Raw genomic sequence first — 20333 nt, forward strand, 5'->3', positions numbered from 1 at the left:
GTCATGTTTACTAAGGGCGGAAGTGATTCTAAAGCTTCCGGTCGGAGCCGGGGGAAGTAGACCGTGACTGGAATAACGTGCCGATTGGGCTGTTGAATTGCGTCGTCTACTACACGTGAGCGTTTTCGCTTTCCTCTTCCGTTTCTGTCTCCTGAGGCGTGCCGCCAGGGGTTGCTAGGCAACAGCCCCTGGGTTGCTTTGGATTAAAGTCCCCGTGGCGTTTCCGGCGGAAAAAAGTAGTTTCCAGTGTTCTGACTGTGGAAAAGAGACCGCGGTTGTCGACAGTCTGAAGTTGAAGAGAAAGAGGAGGCGATTTGTACAAATAAAGTGTAAGTATGGTCTTCCCTGACACAGGCATTATTAAAATTTATCAGTGACCCTTGAATAAAGAGGGTTCGAACCGCGCGGTTTGAAACCGGGTGTTTCAAGCGTGAACTGTGTTTTCCATCCACGGTTTGGGAATGCGGGTCTGCGGCGGCCGACCTAAGTTCTCAGTGAATTTTGGACTGCGCGAGCCCTTGGCGCCCTGACTCCTGCATTGTTCAAGGGTCAACTATATCGAGTGTTTTGGAGAGATAGAGACCCGCACTGCAGTGCAAATAAAACTCACCTGTCTGTTCACACGCAGAGTTAGCCACTGATGGTGTTTGGGGATACTCCTTCCCAGTTATTATTCTTTGTAAATACGTACACTTATATTACAGTTAGATTTTGTACCTAGACTATAATGTATCACGCTGCGTACATTGCTTTCTTTCAAGAAAAGTTTTCCCTCTAAATTCCAGCAGGGACTGTGAATGCCTGTCTTACATTCACACTCTCCGTTATTGTTTAATCTCTGCCAATTTAATGGTTTATTTAAATATATTTTTAATTTGCTTTTTTTTTTTTTTTGCTTACTATTGTCCATTTGTACCTATCTTGTGTCTTCTCTTTTTCCTTTGCTGTGGACATTTTCTTAGGTGTGGTCGCGGCGTCCCTCTCCTGCCAACATTTATCCAGTGCCCCTCCCCCGCCATTCCTTTTGACAGCTTTGCCCTCCTCTCACTTCCCCTTCTTTATCAGCAACGTGCGGGAGTTTCTGTTTGAATCATAGTGGTGGGACAGATCCGTCTTCTCCTTGACCTTCCCTTTCATCAGTAATTTGTTCTGCCACTCACATTTGATGAGGCCCCTTCTGGCCATCAGCTTCCCTATTTAAAGTATGCCCTATTACTGGAACAATTTCATTTCCTATATGAATCTTTATTAATTTATATCTTTAAATTTGACTTTCACCAAAAAAGCACAGAAAGTAATCCTCCCTTTTCATAGCATTAGTCACCTTTGGTACTGAATTCAAAAAAATCAAGTATCTCAGTGGGTCTCTCGTGGATGGATCTAAAAACAAAGCTCCCTGATCAAAGACTTTCTTTTCTTTCTTTCTTTTTTTATCCTCACCCAAGGACATTTTTTCAATGCTTTTTAGAGAGAGAAAACATCAATTGGTTGTGAGAGAGAAGTGTCAATTGGCTGCCTTGCGTACATACCTGTACCAGTACCCATACCAGGAATCGGGGATCAAACCCGCAACCTTTTGGTTATGCAGCGATGCTCCAACCAACTGAGCCACACCAGCCAGGGCTGATCAAAGAGTTTCTTCATCACATAAACAGGAACTTATTGTATGTAGTAGAAGGAACACTAGACTAAAAAGTTAGTGACCTGGATTGTAGTCGTTGTAGGTGGAAGTGTAACTATAAGCAAACTAATACATAAAATAAGGAGGTTGGATTAGGCCCCTTCTATCTCAGTATTTTACCATTTTTTGTGTGTGTGGTTTTTACACACCTAATGGATCTGCTTGTCATGTGATGAGGTGTACCTCGTAAGATACGCACCAAGAATTTTTAAGACAGAACTCATGATAATACAAATGTCCTTCAATAAAGGACTGCTTTAAAAGTATGGTACAACAATAAAAAATTTTTTAAAAATTATGGTACATGCATGAGATAGTATGCTGCCATGACAAAGAATATGTAAATTCTCTATATAGAGATATGGGAAGATCTTCATATGTTAGGTAAAAAAGTGCAAAGTGTACAAGAATGGGTAAAGACATTGTACGTGTTCTGGACATCTGCCATTTGCCCCTCTAGATCCATTCTTCCTCCTTCTCTAGCCTGCTCTGGGACCAGGAGGCTTACCAACCTCAACAGCTCCCTTACCCTCTGGTTCCAGTTGGAGTCAGCCAGTGGGAACATTAGCAGGAGATCAGAGGGAGGGAGAAGAGTGGCTGAATCCCCTAACTAGTCTGATATCCTATACAGCAGCCTTCTCCACTCAGCCATCTCTGCCACACAATTCTGATCACTACTCCCTCCCATGGCTTCTCAGGTGTAGAGGTGGGAACAGCGCCCCGCTGTTACTCACCCCAGAGAATAGCACTGTACCCTGCTCTTTTCCTATACCCTGCCTTAATGGAAGCCCCCCAATTACCAAATTTGAGGATGTCATCTTTTTTTCTGCTGGGACAGTGACTGGCAAGGACATTTTGGGAGTAAAAGAGGGAGAAAACAGGAGTGCATATTTGTATTTTCTAGTGAATATGTAATAAAATTCTGGAGGATACATGAGAAACTAAAGAAAGTTACCTGGTGTGTAGGGAGGAATGGGGCAGTAGGGACTAAGCCAGCTGAGGGGAGACAGAGGGAGGTTTTTCACAGTCAGCCTTCCTGCAATTGCTCCTTTTTAAACAGGTGGACATAGCTTGCCACAAGACTGTGCATTGAGTGTGTTCCTTTTACTGTTCTGATAGTGTTGTATGAAGCCCTTTTTCTCTCTGGGAAAAAACAGGTATATTACCTACTCCAAAAATTAAATTCATTTTTAATTGAAGACTCATGCCCCTAATCTGCCTTTAAACATTGGAACTTTATTTCAGGACTGACAGTGGGGGATTAGTATTTGGATTATTTCAAGATGAGCTTCCTGTTGCCCAAACTGACCAGCAAAAAAGAAGTTGACCAGGCAATAAAGTGCACTGCAGAGAAGGTGTTGGTTCTCAGGTTTGGGAGAGACGAGGATCCTGTCTGTCTGCAGCTAGATGATATTGTAAGTGAATTTTTTAAATAAATGGTTTTTATTAAAAATCTATACATTCTCACTTCACCATCTGCAAAGTGCATGCAAGAGCTCAGGCAGAGTGGGATATAGCTGTTCAATTGTTACTACACTTTCACTAAGAGCTGAACCCCTCAATCTGTAATTGTGCTGAATCTGTCTTGGATGTACTTCCCACTAGCAGCTGCCAAAGCTCTACTTTGCCAACAAGGCAATGAAAGACCAGAAACATTATGAACAAGTGTCTATGGACATTATCTGATTCAGTGCTCACAGCACTCAGTTGATTACTATTACTGAGCCCCAGGAGAGAAATGAATGCCAGAGAGGTCAGACTTCCCACAGACACAGACCACTAAATTGCATGGCTGGGATTTGAACTTTGTTTTCTCTGGCTGCAAATATGCTTTACTACTATGCTGCTCCAGTGTGTGCCTGATGATAATTTCCGACTTTGCTACCCATCTTCACACTGATAAATAAGGAGGGCAGCTCAGAATAGAGTAGGTTGATTCTTGTCTCTGTTATGGAAAGAGACTTACCCCAAGACTAAGATCTATTCCACTATTTCTATTGCTGACATCACTAGGTGGATGGAGTGTAAGAATCCTCTTTGCTGTGATTAAATATGAGTGTATGATGTGTTAACCCTGTGGGGAAAAGAGCCAGAGGATATACCCTCAGCTGTGGGGAGGAAGGACTACCCCTACAGGTCAAGTACAGGCTCTGAAGCCAAGCTGCTTGAGTTCAAATCCAAGCCTGACTGCCTACGAGCTGTGTTACCAGGGGCAAATTACTTCCCTATGTCTCGGTTTCCTCATCTATCAAATGGAGGCTATGATAGTGCGTACCCCCGGGATGTTGTAAGGACTAAGTAAGTGAAAAGTGGAAAGCACGTAGGACAGTTAGCACATACTAAGTGCCATGTAAGTATTTGGTGTTTTTTGTATAACTATCATTTATGTGGGGATTGGAAGGAAAGAGGTTCGGGGGAATATTGATACCTGTAATACATATTGATAACTTGTTTTGGTTTTGTTTTAAGTGAGCATGGATGTTATAGATCCATAAAAAGTTTACAAAAATAACTTTACAATCAAAAGTAGAGCCAAAAATGAAGGAATATATTCACACAATTTATCCAGGGCCCTCTCATAACCCTACCAACAGTGATGCAGACTGAATGATAAGGTTACACTGTATCTCTAATGTGGAACTAAAACAGGCCAGATACTTGGCCTAGGAATTTTTTTCAAACAGAATATTCTATTAAAACATTTCACAGAGGAAACATTAGCTACCTTTCATATTGTAACCCACATTTCTCTCCTCATTTGCAGCTTTCTAAGACCTCTTCTGACTTGAGTAAAATGGCTGCTATTTATCTAGTGGATGTGGACCAAACTCCAGTTTATACACACTATTTTGACATCAGTTACATTCCATCTACTGTGTTTTTCTTCAATGGGCAACATATGAAAGTGGATTATGGGTAAGTTAGGTTGACATGAGCTATCACAGTCTGAAAGTTTCCTTTTTAGCAGTTTGGGTAACTTACCTGTTTGTGTGCAGTGGTTGCTCAGTGAGTCTTTTATGGGTGCCATTTCCTCCATTGGTGCACTCTAATTTTTTTATGTGAAACTCGGTGCAAAAAGAGTGTTCTGGTATGACTGGCAAATTTTAATTTCCTACTTAAGAATGAAAGAATAGTATAGGCTGTGAAGCACTAACCATCCTTCAGTCTAGAAAATATAGAACCATTTTCTTAGAAGTTTCCCAGGAATTTCATTTGAAACAAAATACATCATTGTTCTTTAACTTTTGGGACTAGTGAGTTGTAAATTATAAAAGAAGGGCTCCTTTCAGCAAAGTAAGACATGCTTCTCTCTCGCCAAGTTTCCTGCCTTCTGGCAGGAAAGAAGTTATTCTTTTGTTGAACTTATTCTTCAACAAAGCCTGTCAAGAATACATAACATGAAATCTACTTCAATGCCTTCCACTGTATCCAGTCAGCATCCCAGTATTTAATATTTATTTTGAATAAATCCTTAATTCTTATTATCTCTTACATAGTTGAGATATCCTTTTGTCTAGACCTGTGTATCTGCTTTGTCATTATCAGTTTGCAAGTGCATAAAATATTATGTGTTTTAAGTGTTCTAAAAGTATTTGTTCTCCTATAATATGGTTGATGTAAGTATTTTGTGCAATCTTTTCAGAGAACGATTTGTGATGTAACATACCAAATACCTTAAAAGTTTGTAAAATTTTTAACACAGCAATTGCATTTTCAGGAATTTATCTGAAGGAAAATAATCCTGAAAGTGGACAAAATTGGCTCCATGGATACTTATCTCATCATTGTTTAGGAAGCAAAATACTTAGGACTTGGATGTCCACAAAGGGATACTAAGTACCAATTTCCTCTGATGTTATAGATGCATGATTGACAACTTTGAAAAAAAGATATGTTAGTTGAAAAAAGCACACTGCAAAATACTATGTATAATTCCAATTATTGTAAAAAATGCACGCAGAGACACACATGTATACGTACATGCAGGTGATTGGAGGGATGTACACACCAAAATTTGGCGATTTTTGGGGGGCTGTCTACAAAATTTCTGCATTGAGCATACTTGATGTTCAAAATAATAAAAAGGAAAGAGAACAAAAGAAAAGAAAAAAAAATTGATACCCGCTACTGAAATGGAAGTGACTGGAACTTGGAGACCGTATCTAGGGCTTTGCACAGGACGTAGTCAAACACAACAACAATAAAACAAACTATGCCCATGCAAGTACTCGGGGAATTCTACTTGATAAGTTGAGAAGTGGTTAAAATACATTTTGAACAGAAGCGTTTTATACCTATGATAGGGCTTACAGGCCATCCCAGTGGCCCCAGCACTGGTTTTAGTCATATATCAAATGCACCCTGTAACCACAAATGGAAAAATCAATGTTGGGCCTTAGGTCTGATGTCTCCCTGACAAGAAGAAAGTAAAAGAGCTACTGTTCATGTTGTTTATCCTGAAGGTCTTCAGCCCGTAATTATTTAAAAGTTCTGAGCAAGGTTGTTTCTCTTCTACGCTGTCTAGGTCTCCAGATCACACTAAGTTTGTGGGAAGTTTCAAAACCAAACAAGACTTCATAGATTTGATTGAAGTAATTTATCGAGGAGCAATGAGGGGAAAACTTATTGTCCAAAGTCCTATTGATCCCAAGAATATTCCCAAATACGACCTTCTCTATCAAGACATTTAGCACATTAACGACTGTCAAAGTTGAAGAAAGAGGCCCATCTCGAGAAACAGTATCTGAATGCAGCTGTGCTGTTTTTCTGGAGCCCTTCGGAAACACGCTCAGTGTCCCAGTGGAGGAGAGATGAGACTCGTATAGAAAATACTGGCCCCGAGTAGAAGACCCCACCGGGACTATGATGATCTGGGAAGCCTGTGTTTTCTCCCCACAAACCTCAGAGCACTCCAGTCAACCGGGATCAACTTCTCTGCATGGTTTGTTTGACTTTTCTCCATATTGTGCTTTTCTTTGTCCCTTAACATAATACAGAATTCTCCTAAACACTGGCTAGTACAATTTGATTTAACTGTGTTTATTTGATACACAAGTAAAATGTAAAGAGCAAAAATACTTACTTTCTACCCTATATGTGCACACGCACACACCTCTTCCTCACCCTCACCCTTCCCCATCCCTCCACTCACATATTGATATCCCTCGTATTCTCTTCTTGCAGTCCTAATTATCCCAGTTTCTCTTAGAATGAATAATTCTCTACTGAAAGTAGGCAAGTTTGCTTTATTTTCATGCCTTCTGGCTCAGACTTTGAAAACAGTGTCCTGGTTTGTAAAGTTACTAGCTTTTGTGCTATTAAATAGCCCAGGAAGTGAGACTTGAACCTTTACCATCCAACATCCAATTTGAGCTAAAAAAAAAAAGAATTAACTACCCTTAGTAAATAGGAACAGAGCTCTCCCAGAAGTCAGAGTTCCACCTCTTCCTGCGACAGAATACTACTTCAAAGCTCATGACTAAAAAGAGATAGGAGCATTGTTAGAAAGCATAGCGACTGCTTTTCCCACTTGGAAGTGACCTACCCTTTACAGGAGCCAATGCAAGCAAGCCATCTGAGTGTTCCATTTCACAAAGATAAGGGTCTTGCTCTTAAGGGTCTCCCAGAAGAAAGGGTCCAGAACCCTTGCAGACAGCAAGCTCTTTTGTTAACTAAACTGTTTTCTGCTGTAAGCCTTCAGTACACTGACCCATCACCAATATACCTTCTTGTCATGGCGAAGTACGGCCTCTCTTTCTCATGGTGTAAAAGCCTCCTGATGTCATCAACACCTTACCAGATTCTGGCCTTCGCTGTGAAGTTTTCCTCACTTGCATGCTCCAGATCCATCGATAATGTTCAACAGGTCAGAGCAAGTGAAACATGAAGCACTTAGTCCTATATCCTAGAATCTGTGAAAGAGATAATAGAAACTGAAAAATCGTACAAACTATTTATTTATTTATTTATTTGGGAGAGAGAAAGACAGGGACAGAAGCATGGATGCAGGAGAGAAACATCGATGGATTGCCTCTTGTACAGGCCCCGACCCAGGACCGAACTGGCAATTTAGGCATGTGCCCTAACCAGGAATTGAACCGGAACCTTTCGCTTTGCATGACAATGCCCAGCCAAGGGAGCCACACTGATCAGGGCTCATGCAAACACATTTTTAAAAGCCTCTTACAATACAGTTAGACCTTTTTCTTCTGGCAGTACCCTAAGCCTTAAGTTTTGTTGAAGAATTATCTGATGTATTAAGTGGCTTCTGGTCACTGCTCAGGACAAAAATATGCGAAAACCTTAGGCATTTTCTCAGGTCACTTATCTTCTCTGCCTTCCTTCTAAGCAGCACCTCCAGCCCACCCTCTGGGGACACTGCACTCTGGCTCTGAACACTCCCTGCCTTCTCCAAGTCCTGGGGCCTCCCTCTTCCTGGGGCTCTCTCCTGAAATGCCCTCCCCTTTCCATTTTCCAGAGGAGTACCTCCTATTTTCCTTAAGGCTCTTGCATTGCCTCCCCTAAGAAGCCTTTATTCCCATCCAGGAGTCATTTGTATTTACATAGAATCTAAAATGGGGCAGAGCATAAAAACGCACTCAATAAATACTTCTGGAATGGAAAGTAACTAAGATAGGAACAAAACATAAATCGGGACTTTGGAGAAACATTCCCTTAAGTCCTTGGAAGGAAAGAAGTTAAGAGTTTTATGCATGCAAGTTCTGAGATTTTGCCGGTATCTGAGCACTCACGACACAGCAAGTACTGTGTGATTTAGGCTGTGAGTGACCAAAAAAATCCAACTAACAGTAACAGGCAATGAAGATGTTTTATTCTTTCATAGAAGTCTGGAGGGAGGCAGATCTAGTTAACTCAGTAGCTCAATAGCATCATCAGAGACCCAGGTTCTTTTTATCCTTCTCAGCATAGTCATTCTTCATGCCAGTGCTGGTGGCCTCAGGGTCCTAGGATGGCTGCTGCAGTTCCATGCATCGTGAGTACCATGAAAGCAGAGGGAGAGGAGAAAATGGAGGTGGTGATGAAAGGGTTTTGTTTGTCTTATTCCTGGAGTGACCCTCTCCTTTCATCAGTGAAGTACACAAAAGCACCCAGCAGCCTTCCTTCTGTGTCACATTAGTCAGAACCAGGTCGCATGCTTCCTCTCCCTGCAGAAAAGGCCGGGAAAGGAAGCACCTGGCAAGGGGGCTGGGCTGCAATGACAGTGCTGCCCTGCATGGAACTGAGCTTCTGTTGGCAACAAGGTCAGTGGCTGCTAAAGAAGTGACATGCTGCCTGGCCCATGGCCCTCCTGCTCTGTATCTGTCTCACTCTAGGAAATCAATACCAATAGCTTCGTGAGGTTTGAGAGGAGCCAGTAACTTGCCAAAGTGATGGCAGGTTGTGCCAGGAGACCCTGGAAGAACAAGAATTCTTCAAAGGTATTAAAACAGGCAAATTCTTCATAACTCCTTTACTGAGTCCCAGAATGTTATTTTTGGCAGAGACTTTACAGATCATCTGGCTTAGCCCTGGCCGGTGTGGCTCAGTTGATTGGAGCATCGTCCTGTGCACCAAAAGGTTGCAGGTTTGATCCCCAGTCGGGGAGCCTACAAGAGACAACCAATTGATGTTTCTCTCCCACATCGATGTTCTCCCTCTCTCTCTTCCTGTGTCTCTAAAAGCAATGAAAAAAATGTCCTCAAGTAAGGATTTTAAAAATAAATAAAGATCATCTGGCTTAAGCCCTTCATGGAAAAGACCAGGGAACTGGTAGGCAGGGAACTTAAAATACTTGGCAAATTTATGGCCAAGCTGTGATTTGGACCCAGCAAGCCCAAAGAGCCTGCCTTTACACCATCTTACTTTGTTTTCTGAGGTGCTGATGCATTGGACCACAAACGTCTGTGTCAAAACACTTGTTTTCATCCCACTCTGATCTAGCATCTTCCTCACCAGGTCTGCACCCTTTCTACTAATTCACTTTGAAGAAGCAAAAGGATGCAGTGAAAACCTCAGGGTCTGTATTCAGACAAACCTAGGTTCAAGGTTCAGCTTCACTGCTTAGTAGCTGTGTAACCTTAAGCAAATCACTTAACCCTAAGTCTCTGTTCCATTGTCTGTAAAACAACGATGATGATGACATTTCTGAGGCCTGCCTCAGTAGGCACTCAGTCAATGAGTGTGACCCCCGCAGTGAGACAGTTTGTATCACCTTAGGGATTTACAGTTGGCCTGGTGTTTTCTGCCACACTCCCAGTAGACTCTGTGCCACTTGGCTGCTGCTGTACCATAAGTAAGAAATAAAAAAGGCCCAAGGCTGGGGAGGCAGAGGGTGTGTGGAGATGGAAGAGGGTATAGGGGGTGTAAGTGGTGATGGAAAAAAAATAAAATAAAAATTGTTTAAAGGTCCAAGGCTTTAAAAAAAAAATAGCACAGACAGGAGTCAGAAGAAAGCTCTTTATTTCACCCATGCAGTGCTGGAACCCATCAGTTTCACACCAGGTTTTGTCCTCTCCACTCCCATCCAGTTTCCCCTTCCAGAGTGAAATCTTGCTTTCAGGCAAGGGCTTCCACTCAGCCCTGCATTAGTTGTCGGCTATGGTTTTCTGAACCCAGTCCAGGATGGAGGGCACCTTCACGTACACACCATACTCGGCCACTCTACAGCTCTTATCAAAGCTCAGGATCCCAGCCGCATACCAGGTGTCATCATTCTCGTCATGGACGGCAAAGGCGCTGCCAGCATCACCATAGCAGGTGTCTTCCTGGTACTTGGACAGGCCAGCACAGAAGGTGTGCTCATTTAGTATGGGCTGCACTCCTACAGGGCTCTTCGCTTGCTTCTTTTCAGGCTCTCTGCTACCTTCATAGTGAGTTACACAGCTATCCTGCTCAGCCACAGGCAACATAACATACTTCAGTAGCTCAGTGAAGTTAAAGTTGGAATTTCGCCCCCAGCCAGACACATAACCTATACGTCCCACTTGTGCATAATCTTTTGAAGGCAGGCAAATGGGCATTACTCTCTCATCAATGGGCACCTTCTGTTTGAGTTTGATGAGCCCAATGTCAACCTGGAGGTGGTTAGGATGGAGAATCACCTTCTCAATCTCCACAAGCTGAGTTTTCCCCACATAGAGTCTTAAAGTAGGGGCAATGTCTTTTGCTTTTGCATTATCCTCATGACCCAGGAAGAGATTTTTAGCTGTGGTCAACAGCCATTGTTCATTGATCAGTGTGGCCCCCGAGGTGAGATTATGGTGAGAAATCATCTTAGCCTGCCAGGGAAAGCTGCCTTTGGCATCCACCGATCCACCCAGGATCCGTTGGGCCTGATCCACTGGGTTCTTGGGCTTTCCGCACACTGTCAAGGAGAGCAAGGGGGTCATGAACAGAAACGTGAGAATCTCCCAGTCTGAGAGCAGGGGTAAAAGCTTTGGCTATCATTGCTGTCTAAATTACTCATTTCTTCAGAGGCAGGAACATTTACACACTTTGCTCTTACCGTCCGTCCTCTCCTTCCCAATGTGTACAGTCAGTAAATTGTTTACATCACTAAGAGTTCTAGTCCCTGCTTTCCAAACTCACAAAAGAAACTGAGATTTTGAAATCCTGACTGATGAGCTGTATGTATATTTAAACAGTTCATCACAACAAGGACATGTCCACAATTCCCTGGAATTCACTGTAACAGCAAGAAGCTATACTAACTCATTCTGTCTGAATAAAGGGGGATCTAGCAGCATTGGCCAGAACTCCGGTTTTATTGACCCTGCAGTTAATACAAGACATGTTAGCAGTTCCACACCAATAGCAGAGGAGCGTAGGCAAATCCTCTTGTTCCAAAAGGGAAAAGGAGAGAGCAATAGCTCTTCCCAGTAACAAGAAGTAGAAGTCCTAATCCACCTCCAGCCTCCTGTCATGCTCCCATGGATTGTTCTTTCTGGAGCTGGCTTTACCCTTAACCCTAGGCTCTCTGGGCAGGCTGTCCGTATGCATAAGGTCTCCTGAGCCCCTGTACACAGTAGATTCAGTCAATGCCCTGCAGGCCCAAATGAATAAGATCCTTAGTGAAGTTTTTTGGGGGAATCATCATTTAACTGCTCAATTTTCCGCTGGCCATTTGTGGTTCTCCCTGGTCCCTGATCTTGGCTTTTGTATGCTCAGTAAAAGCCACGTAGGATGGGGATGTGCTTCTAGGACACTCTATCCAAGATACCTGCTGGAGCAGTGGACCCTCAACACCTATCCTTGGTCTGCTCCCCAGGGCCCTTGGCTTCTCACCTGCTTCACATTCAGGAAGCTTCTCTCCAATGGCCTTATTTGTCCACTTCTTCTCACTGTTCAAGGCATACACTCCTGAAGCCAAAGGAAAGAAATGAGCCAAAAGAGAAATTGAATCTGGACTTAGCGTGAGCAGAGAAGAATTAGAGAAGGCAAAGGAAGATAAGGGGCAGGGGAGTAGGAGGAAGGGGGAGCACTGTACTAGAAGCCAAGTGCCGGGGGCACCAGTGAAGCCCAGCAGGACAGAATTGTGCTTGTGGTGGTCATGGTGAGGCAGTAGAGGGTAGGAGTCAGGGCTCAAACCCTCACTCCTCCTCTTTCAGGCTACCTGATCTTGAGCAGGTTGCCTCTCTGTGCCTCAGTTTCCTCATCAGCAAATAGTAGTAACAGTATCTATGTAGAGGGATGTTGTGAGGACTAAGTGAGCAAATAAATGTAAACCACTTAGAACAATGCCAGAAACACACTACTCACTAAAGTAAGGACTATCAGTGTCAGCGCCATCAGCATCGTTCTTTTGCCACATTCTTTGTAGATATAGCTCTCACTCTAAGACGAGTAGGTTACATGGCACCACCTCCCCTTAACAAAAGACAAAACTTGAGGCTGAGCAAAGTTAATCTGCCCTAAAGGCCACAGCACTGGTAACAAAACCCTTATTAGAATCTACATCTCCCGGCTCCAAGGATAACATGTGAATTTCCTAGCCAGTCACCCCTGGCTGCATCCATCATGGAAATGCCAGGAGGGGGAAGACACAGGGACTCTTGTCCAGGTCTTACCGTCTCCTTCAGTGCGCAGTCTGTAGTAGGTGTTACACTGATAGCGAACCAAGTGCTCCACGTGGCCATTTGCAATCTCAGGGGCCTTTGGGCAGCTGTCATCTGCAAAGAAAAACAGGAAGAGGAGGTTAACATTCAGAAATTGCTCCCAAATACCCACAAAAAGATAAGAGGAAGCTGCTGTGCATGTCAACCCCCCTACACCCCAGACGGAAGCCAAGGAATGGGCAGTCTTATTTCTGGCTGGCTCCCCAGTGCTCTTCATAGTATTGAAACAGCAGAGATTAGGATGAGAAGAGGGGATCTGGGTCTTCCTGAAGAGAGGGTGCAGATCTGATAGGGTCAGACACAACAGAGCTGCGATGTACAGCTCCTGCCAAACCCAAAGACCTACCTGTATTACCTGCACCCTCGTTGCCAGTGTCCACTGCGAAGAGCTGACCCCAGAGAAGGAGGGTGACAACAGCTCCCAAGGTACTGCAAAGAGAAAACAGGAAGGAATGCCAAGCTCCTCTCCCTGCTTCACAACACATACACCTCCCAAGGGGCAGCCAGGAAGGAAAACAGCCACATGGAAGAGCTACGACCCACCAGATACATACTTTGCAGCTTCCCAGTACATGCAGGCCCAGCAAGCTCTATGCTGCTGGGCATTCTGCATGAGCTTCAGGGAGGAACCACCAACAGAGGAAGGTACACAGGTGTGTGGGCCTCAGTTTCTGGCAGCATTAAGGAATCATTAAACTAGTAATAATATATGAGCTCTCCAGCAAAGAGAAACTTCCCTTGGTCTACCCAAAGTATTGGACTACAAGGACACTGAGAATAAAATGTGAAAAACTTGGTGGAATGTGGAGGTTTACTGTGCTAGTCTCTCTACTTTTCAAAATTTTCCATACAAAAAAGTTTTTTAAATATTTCATTTAAAGTACTCATGTAGTTGTTTCTTTTATTTTATGATAATTTGCTTCAAGAAATGGTGTATCAGTCCTGGCCAGGCAGCTCAGTTGGTTAGGGTGCCGTCTTCTGATACGCCAAGGTTGTGGGTTCGATCCCTGGTCAGGGCACGTAGAAGAATCAGCCAATGAATAAATAAATAAGTAGAACAACAAAATCTCTCTCCACCCCGCTCTCTTCCCCCTTCTCCTTCTCTCCCTCCCTCTCTCTATAAAAGCAATACTTTTTTAAAAAAATCTTAAAAAAAGAAATGGTGTATTAAGCCCCAAAGTGCCAGAAGGCTACCTGGAAGATAACTGGCTTCCTGAAAGCCTGACTGGATGCAGCATCGATGAACGGGCCACACTTACCAGTTAGTCATCAGCTGACAGGTGTCAGCCATTCAGAGTTGCTCGGCTAAGTTTCTAGTCTTGCTACTTCCACATTTCAAAAAATCTTTTTATTTTGATAAACTCTAAGTGCCTGAATTGTGTCCCCCAGATATGTCACTTTTGGTCTTTTTTATTATACATTTCTAAAAAGAAAAAAACCAATAAATATATTTAAACTACCAGGAAGCCTACCATGGAACCTGGTGTCATCTTCTACAAAGATGAAAACTTCATAACCTCAAGGAAAACAAGATATTCCTTAGAGTAAGTCACATCTCCCGGCAAAGACAGCAGTATCTGAAAGTATTCTCTCTTATGGATGCAGAACAGCGGAGGATTCAACATAGCCCATTTGTCCTGGTTTTTTGTTGTTATACTTTTGCACCTGTTCTGTAGGCTTCTCCTATACCTGGGCTGTCATGTACGTAACAGATGTATGCAAAGAAGGATGAGATAAAGAACAAGAGAAAGGGAGGCAGTGTGAGCAGAGCTGTGGACTCACCGCATCTTTGGTTCGTCCTGCCTCTGGAAGAGCAGTGCTGTGGGGTGAGCCTGCGGATGCTTTTATGCCTGTCACATCTCACCCCACCCCCTCCTGATTTCGTAATTCCTGTGTCTACACAACTTTGGCCTTGTTAAAGTACTAGCATTTTCCAGTAACAAAACCACAAACATCCCTGTTAAGAGTCGAGCTCTTGCTTCACACTTGAGTTTTCCCTGGTGTTCTTTTACAAACCCCAAAGAAACCTGGTCACATCATGACCCCAGGTAGCTGCCAAAGAGCTTCCCGAAATCAGCCACTGTGCAGGGCTGGAGGAGGAACCATCAATCTCTATCTCTTTATTTTGGACGGTATTCAGCACTGAAAAAAAAGCCCTTCTTTGGGTTATTTTCAAACCCCTTATAAACACTCCTGCAACCTGGCTGAGATGGGGCTCTAAAGAAAGCATTTCCTTTTCACAATCATTTCCCCTATCTTGTGTTGACATTTCCCTATTGCTTAAAAGCTCTCCAACCTGAAATCAGTACGATGTATTTATTGTATCTTCTCTGATTGCTCTTCGCAAGAAATCACACAAAATGATTAAAGCTAGAGTGTAGACTGGCACACGCCGTACTCAATGTCAGTAGTTCTTATGGTTTTATAGTCAGTATCAATCCATGTAGGCAGAAGAAAAAATTTATATGCTTCAGCCAAATGTCTGCACCTGTTTATCCCAATTACTATTCAACTGAAATTTAATAGCAACTAAAGAAAAGATTGCTTTATTCATTAAAAAAAGGTAAATGGTTCTAAAATTGCCGTGTACAAAAGAATCACTGGGATATTCATGGTGGCACTGAAGTAATACCACAATAACTAGAAACAACACACACGTCCATTAATCAGGGAGTGAGGAAATTATGTGTGGTACAGGCCTATCACAGAATATTATGCAGCCGTGGAAGTGAGTGAACTAAGAAAGAACCTGGATAATGTCATCAGCCCAATTTTGAAAGAAAACTGCAAGTTTTAGAAGATTACTTTCAGAATGACACCACTGTTTTAGAGCTCGGAACCAAGCAAAACCAGGCAGTGGATTCTTAGATATGACACCAAAATTACAAGCAACAAAAGGAAAAATTGATAAATCGGTTCATCAAAATTAAAAACATTTATGCATCCAAGGACAATATCAGGAAAGTGAAAAGACAGTCTGTGAATGGGAAAAAATGTTTGCAAATCATATACCTGACAAGGATTTAATGTAAAGAATTCCTACCACAACAAAAAGACAAACGACCCAATTAAAACGTGGGCAAGTTATTTGAACAGACATTTCTCCAAAGAAGATATACAAATGGCCAATAAGAACCTGAAAAGATGCTCAACATCACTGGAAAATGTCATTAGGGAAATGCAAATCAAAACCACAAGGAGACACCACTTGACACCTCCTAAAATGGCTATAATTGTTTTAAAGTGTTGACCAAAATGTAGAAAAATGGAAATTCTCATACACTCCTCAAGGGAATGTAAAATATAATAGTTTCGATGGAAAAGAGTTGAATAGTTCCTCAAAGAGCTAATCATAGAATTGCCATATGACCCACCAATTCTACGTCTAGGTCTATACCCCAAATATTGAAAACAGAGACTTAGACAGATCATTGTACACCAGTGTTCTTTGTGGCATGATTCACAGTAACCAAAAGGTGGAAACAATCCAAGTGTCCTTCAACAAATGAATGGATATACAAAATGTGGCACATACACGCAGTGGAATATTATTCACCTGTAAAAAGGAAGCTCTGATACACACTGCCACATGAAAAGCCTTGAAAACATTATGCTAAGTGAAAGAAGAAACCAGACATAAAAAGACAGTATGGTATGATTCCACTTCTATGAAATAGCTAGACAAGGCAAATTCATAAAAAAAGAAAGAAGTTAAGCAGTTACCAGGGCTAGAGGGAGGCAGGAATGGGGAGTTATTGCTTAATGGGTACAAAGTTTCTGTTTAGGGTGATGCAAACTTTTGGAAACAGTGGTGATGGTTACACAACATTTTGAATGTAATTAATGCCATTGAATTATACACTTAAGCATTGTTAAAGGCAGAAATTTTGTACTATGTACTTTATCACAATAAAAAATTCAAGAAATAAAACAGTAAATAAACATCTTTACTGTTTTACACCATCTTTACACCAACCAAAGACAACAAATAACCATTATGAACACTTTAGTGTTACTTCCTTCAGGGCTTTCTCTGTACACACTTTTGTAGAGTTTTTACCATCCTTCATACAGGATTTCTGTGGTCTGCCCTTTTCACCCCATGTTATAGGCAAGTCTTGTGTTATAGAAAACCTCTTCAAAACTTTTTTAATGCCATGTTATATTTAACTTAAAATGTAACATATATACTTTAACTACTTTCTCACTGTTGGGAATTTAAGATTACTCTAATTTGTCTGTTATAAACATCTTACATACAAACAGGAAAGTGACATAGGAGGCCAGGCTCACTTTATTCCATATTGATATACAATTGATGTAGCATCATTTACTAAAAACATAAAATATTGAACTTCTTGAACTTCAAGTTGGTGGCATAGGTAAACATGGCACACCTCCTCGCACGACCACATCAAAATTACAACTTTAATTAAATAACCCCCCAAATAACTACTATGCTGACCTCTATCGTGATAGAATAGTTCTGCCTGGCCCTGGCTGGTGTGGCTCAACAGATTGAGAGCCAGCCTGCGAATCAAAGGTCGCCAGTTCAATTCCCAGTCAGGGCACATGCCTGGGTTGTAGGCCAGGTCCCCGGTAGGGGGTGCATGAGAGGCAACCACACATTGATGTTTCTCCCCTATTCTCTCTCCCTCCCTTCCTCCGTCTCTAAAAATAAATAAACTCTTTAAAAAAAAACAATAGTTCTGCCTGTTCTTAAATTTTATATAAATAGAATGAAATAGTAGCTGTTCTTTGTTTCCAGCTTCTTTTGCCCATCATTATGTCTATGAGAATCATCCATGTTGTCACATTAGTTTATGTCTTTTTTTATTGCTAAGAAGTATTCCATCGTATGAATAAACCACTATTGATTTATCCATTCTCCTGTCATAGATGTTTGAACTGATTCCACTTTGGGGCTGTTACAAATAAAGCTCCGATGAACATTCTTGCACGTCTTTTGGTAGACCCATGCACTCGTTCCTCACGGATAAAGACTTTGTTATATTATATGGTAGGTATATGTTCAGTTTGAATAGATACTGCCAAACAGTTCTCTAATACACACTCCGATCAGCAATATATCAAAGTTGTGGTTGCTCCATGTCCTTGCCAGCGCATTTTAATTCTAGCCATTCTGGAGTATAAACTTCTGAACAATGGCTTTAATTTGCTTTTCCTGGATATCAAATCATATACAGAGCATTTTTTATACTCTTATCGGTCCATTTAGATGTTTTCTATATTTTTTTCTTGTTGATTTTTAAGAGTTTTTTTTAAAAGATATTCTGAATACTAGTCTTTTTTTTAAATATATTTATTGATTATGCTATTACAGTTGTCCCATTCCCCCCCCTCACTCCACTCCATCCTGCCCACCCCCTCCCTCCCACATTCCCCCCCTATAGTTCATGTCCATGGGTCATACTTACAAGTTCTTTGGCTTCTACATTTCCTACACTATTCTTACCCTCCCCCTGTCTATTTTCCACCTATCATCTATGCTACTTATTCTCTGTACCTTTACCCACCTCTCCCGCTCCCACTCCCTTACTGACAACCCTCCATGTGATCTCCATTTCTGTGGTTCTGTTTCTGTTCTAGTTGTTTGCTTAGTTTTCTTTTGTTTTGGTTTTAGGTGTGGTCGTTAATAACTGTGAGTTTGCTGTCATTTTTACTGTTCCTATTTTTGATCTTCTTTTTCTTAGGTAACTCCCTTTAACATTTCATATAATAAGGGCTTGGTGATGATGAACTTCTTTAACTTGATCTTATCTGAGAAGCTCTTTATCTTCCCTTCCATTCTAAGTGATAGCTTTGCTGGATACAGTAATCTTGGATGTAGGTCCTTGCGTTTAATCTTGGGTAATGTAATTATGATGTGCCTTGGCGTGTTCCTCCTTGGGTCCAACTTCTTTGGGACTCCCTGAGCTTCCTGGACTTCCCGGAAGTCTATTTCCTTTGCCAGATTAGGGAAGTTCTCCTTCATTATTTGTTCAAATAAGTTTTCAATTTTTTGTTCTTCCTCTTCTCCTTCTGGCACCCCTATAATTCAGATGTTGGAACGTTTCGAGATGTCCTGGAGGTTCCTAAGCCTCTCCTCATTTTTCCGAATCCTTGTTTCTTCATTCTTTTCTGTTTGGATGTTTCTTTCTTCCTTCTGGTCCACACCGTTGATTTGAGTCCCAGTTTCCTTCGCATCACTATTGGTTCCCTGTACATTTTCCTTTGTTTCTCTTAGCATAGGCTTCATTTTTTCATCTACTTTTCGAATAGATTCAACCAATTCTGTGAGCATCTTGATAACCAGTGCTTTGAACTGTGCATCCGATAGGTTGGCTATTTCTTCCTCGCTTAGTTGTATTTTTTCTGGAGCTTTGAAGTGTTCTGTCATTTGGGCCTTTTTTTTTTCTTTTTTTTCTTTTTTTTTTTTTGTCTTGGCGAGTCTGTTACTTTAAGGGGCGGAGCCTTAGGTGTTCACCGGGGCGGGGTTGCGCTGGTTGCTACGCTGTGACGCTGTATGTGGGGGAGGGGCCGAGTGGGAGCAATGGCGCCCGCCTCACTCCCCTCCGGCTTTCAATCTTTCACTCCACTACCCACAATCAAACTGGGCCACTCTGGTGCTGGTTCCCAAGTGGGTGGGCCTGTGCACACTCCAGGCCCCTGTGGGTCTCTCCAACAACCTCTCCTGTGAGGCTGGGAGTCTCTCCTGCTGCCGCCCCAACCCCCACGGGCGTTTTCAATCAGAGGTTTGAGGCTTTATTTCCCCCATGCTGGAGCCCTGGGTTGCGTGGTCTGCTTCGCTCCCCGCCATTCGTCCGGTTTATCTGTGGGCAAATGTGGTGCCGCGGGGTGCTACCCGCTGCTCTGCCTGCCCCACTCTCCGCCACTCTGAGTCCGGCCCTCTGGGTTTATCTGTGCAAATGTGGGGCCACAGGGTCTGATAGTGCTCGGACTGCCTGCGCCATTTGTCCCACACTCCGCCAGTCTCAGTCCCGCCACAACCACGCGAGTCCTCTCCACCCCAGTGCCCGTCTCCGCCCCTCCTACCAGTCTGGATGAATGTTTATTTTCTATTTCCTTGGTGTTGGTCCCCCTTGCTATTCGATTCTCTGTCAGTTCTGGTTGTGGGAGGAGGCGCAGTGTGTCTACCTACGCCGCCATCTTGGTTCTCCGCCTTGTACATTTTAGAATGGATCTCTTGCAATCTCTTTCGTTAAATTTATTCCTAACTATTGACTTTATGCAATTGTAAATATTTTCATTAAATTGTTAATTATTTATTACTAATACAGAAAACCATAACTGATGTTTGTATATTGACCTTCTATTCAGCCATGTTAGTAAATTCTCTAATGAAGTCTAATAGTTTGATTAATGTTCTAAACATTTTGGTGCACAATTTTGTTGTCTGCAAATAATGGCACTTCTACCTCTTCTAAACTTTATAGCTTTTATTTCTATTTCTCACCTTATTGCACTAAGATTTTCATTACAATCTTAAATATAAATGGGGAGTGGGCTTCCTTGTC

General features: G+C 42.3%; 2 protein-coding genes across 3 annotated transcripts; one reads left to right on the top strand and one right to left on the bottom strand.

The window, feature by feature from the left end:
• Positions 1-104: 104 nt before the first annotated feature.
• On the top strand, positions 105-10632 carry TXNL4B (thioredoxin like 4B). 2 transcript variants are annotated; one of them, XM_024555909.4, is made up of 4 exons: positions 120-329; positions 2927-3096; positions 4446-4597; positions 6207-10632. In XM_024555909.4, the coding sequence occupies exons 2-4, from the start codon at positions 2965-2967 to the stop codon at positions 6370-6372; spliced, it is 450 nt and encodes a 149-aa protein (XP_024411677.1). In that variant the 5' UTR covers positions 120-329; positions 2927-2964; the 3' UTR covers positions 6373-10632. The 2 variants fall into 2 exon arrangements, with proteins under 2 accessions (XP_053771536.1, XP_024411677.1); XM_053915561.2 differs by lacking the exon at positions 2927-3096 and having other exon boundaries at positions 105-329.
• Positions 10125-14650, bottom strand: LOC112300636 (haptoglobin). The gene is made up of 5 exons (XM_024555907.3): positions 14578-14650; positions 13142-13224; positions 12748-12849; positions 11966-12040; positions 10125-11045 (listed from the first exon to the last, which is right to left on the bottom strand). Exons 1-5 carry the CDS (start codon positions 14580-14582, stop codon positions 10267-10269), a joined length of 1044 nt encoding a protein of 347 aa, XP_024411675.1. The 5' UTR covers positions 14583-14650; the 3' UTR covers positions 10125-10266.
• Positions 14651-20333: the final 5683 nt, after the last annotated feature.

Source organism: Desmodus rotundus, chromosome 12 (genome assembly GCF_022682495.2).
Source record: "Desmodus rotundus isolate HL8 chromosome 12, HLdesRot8A.1, whole genome shotgun sequence".
Taxonomy (NCBI): Eukaryota; Metazoa; Chordata; class Mammalia; order Chiroptera; family Phyllostomidae; genus Desmodus; species Desmodus rotundus.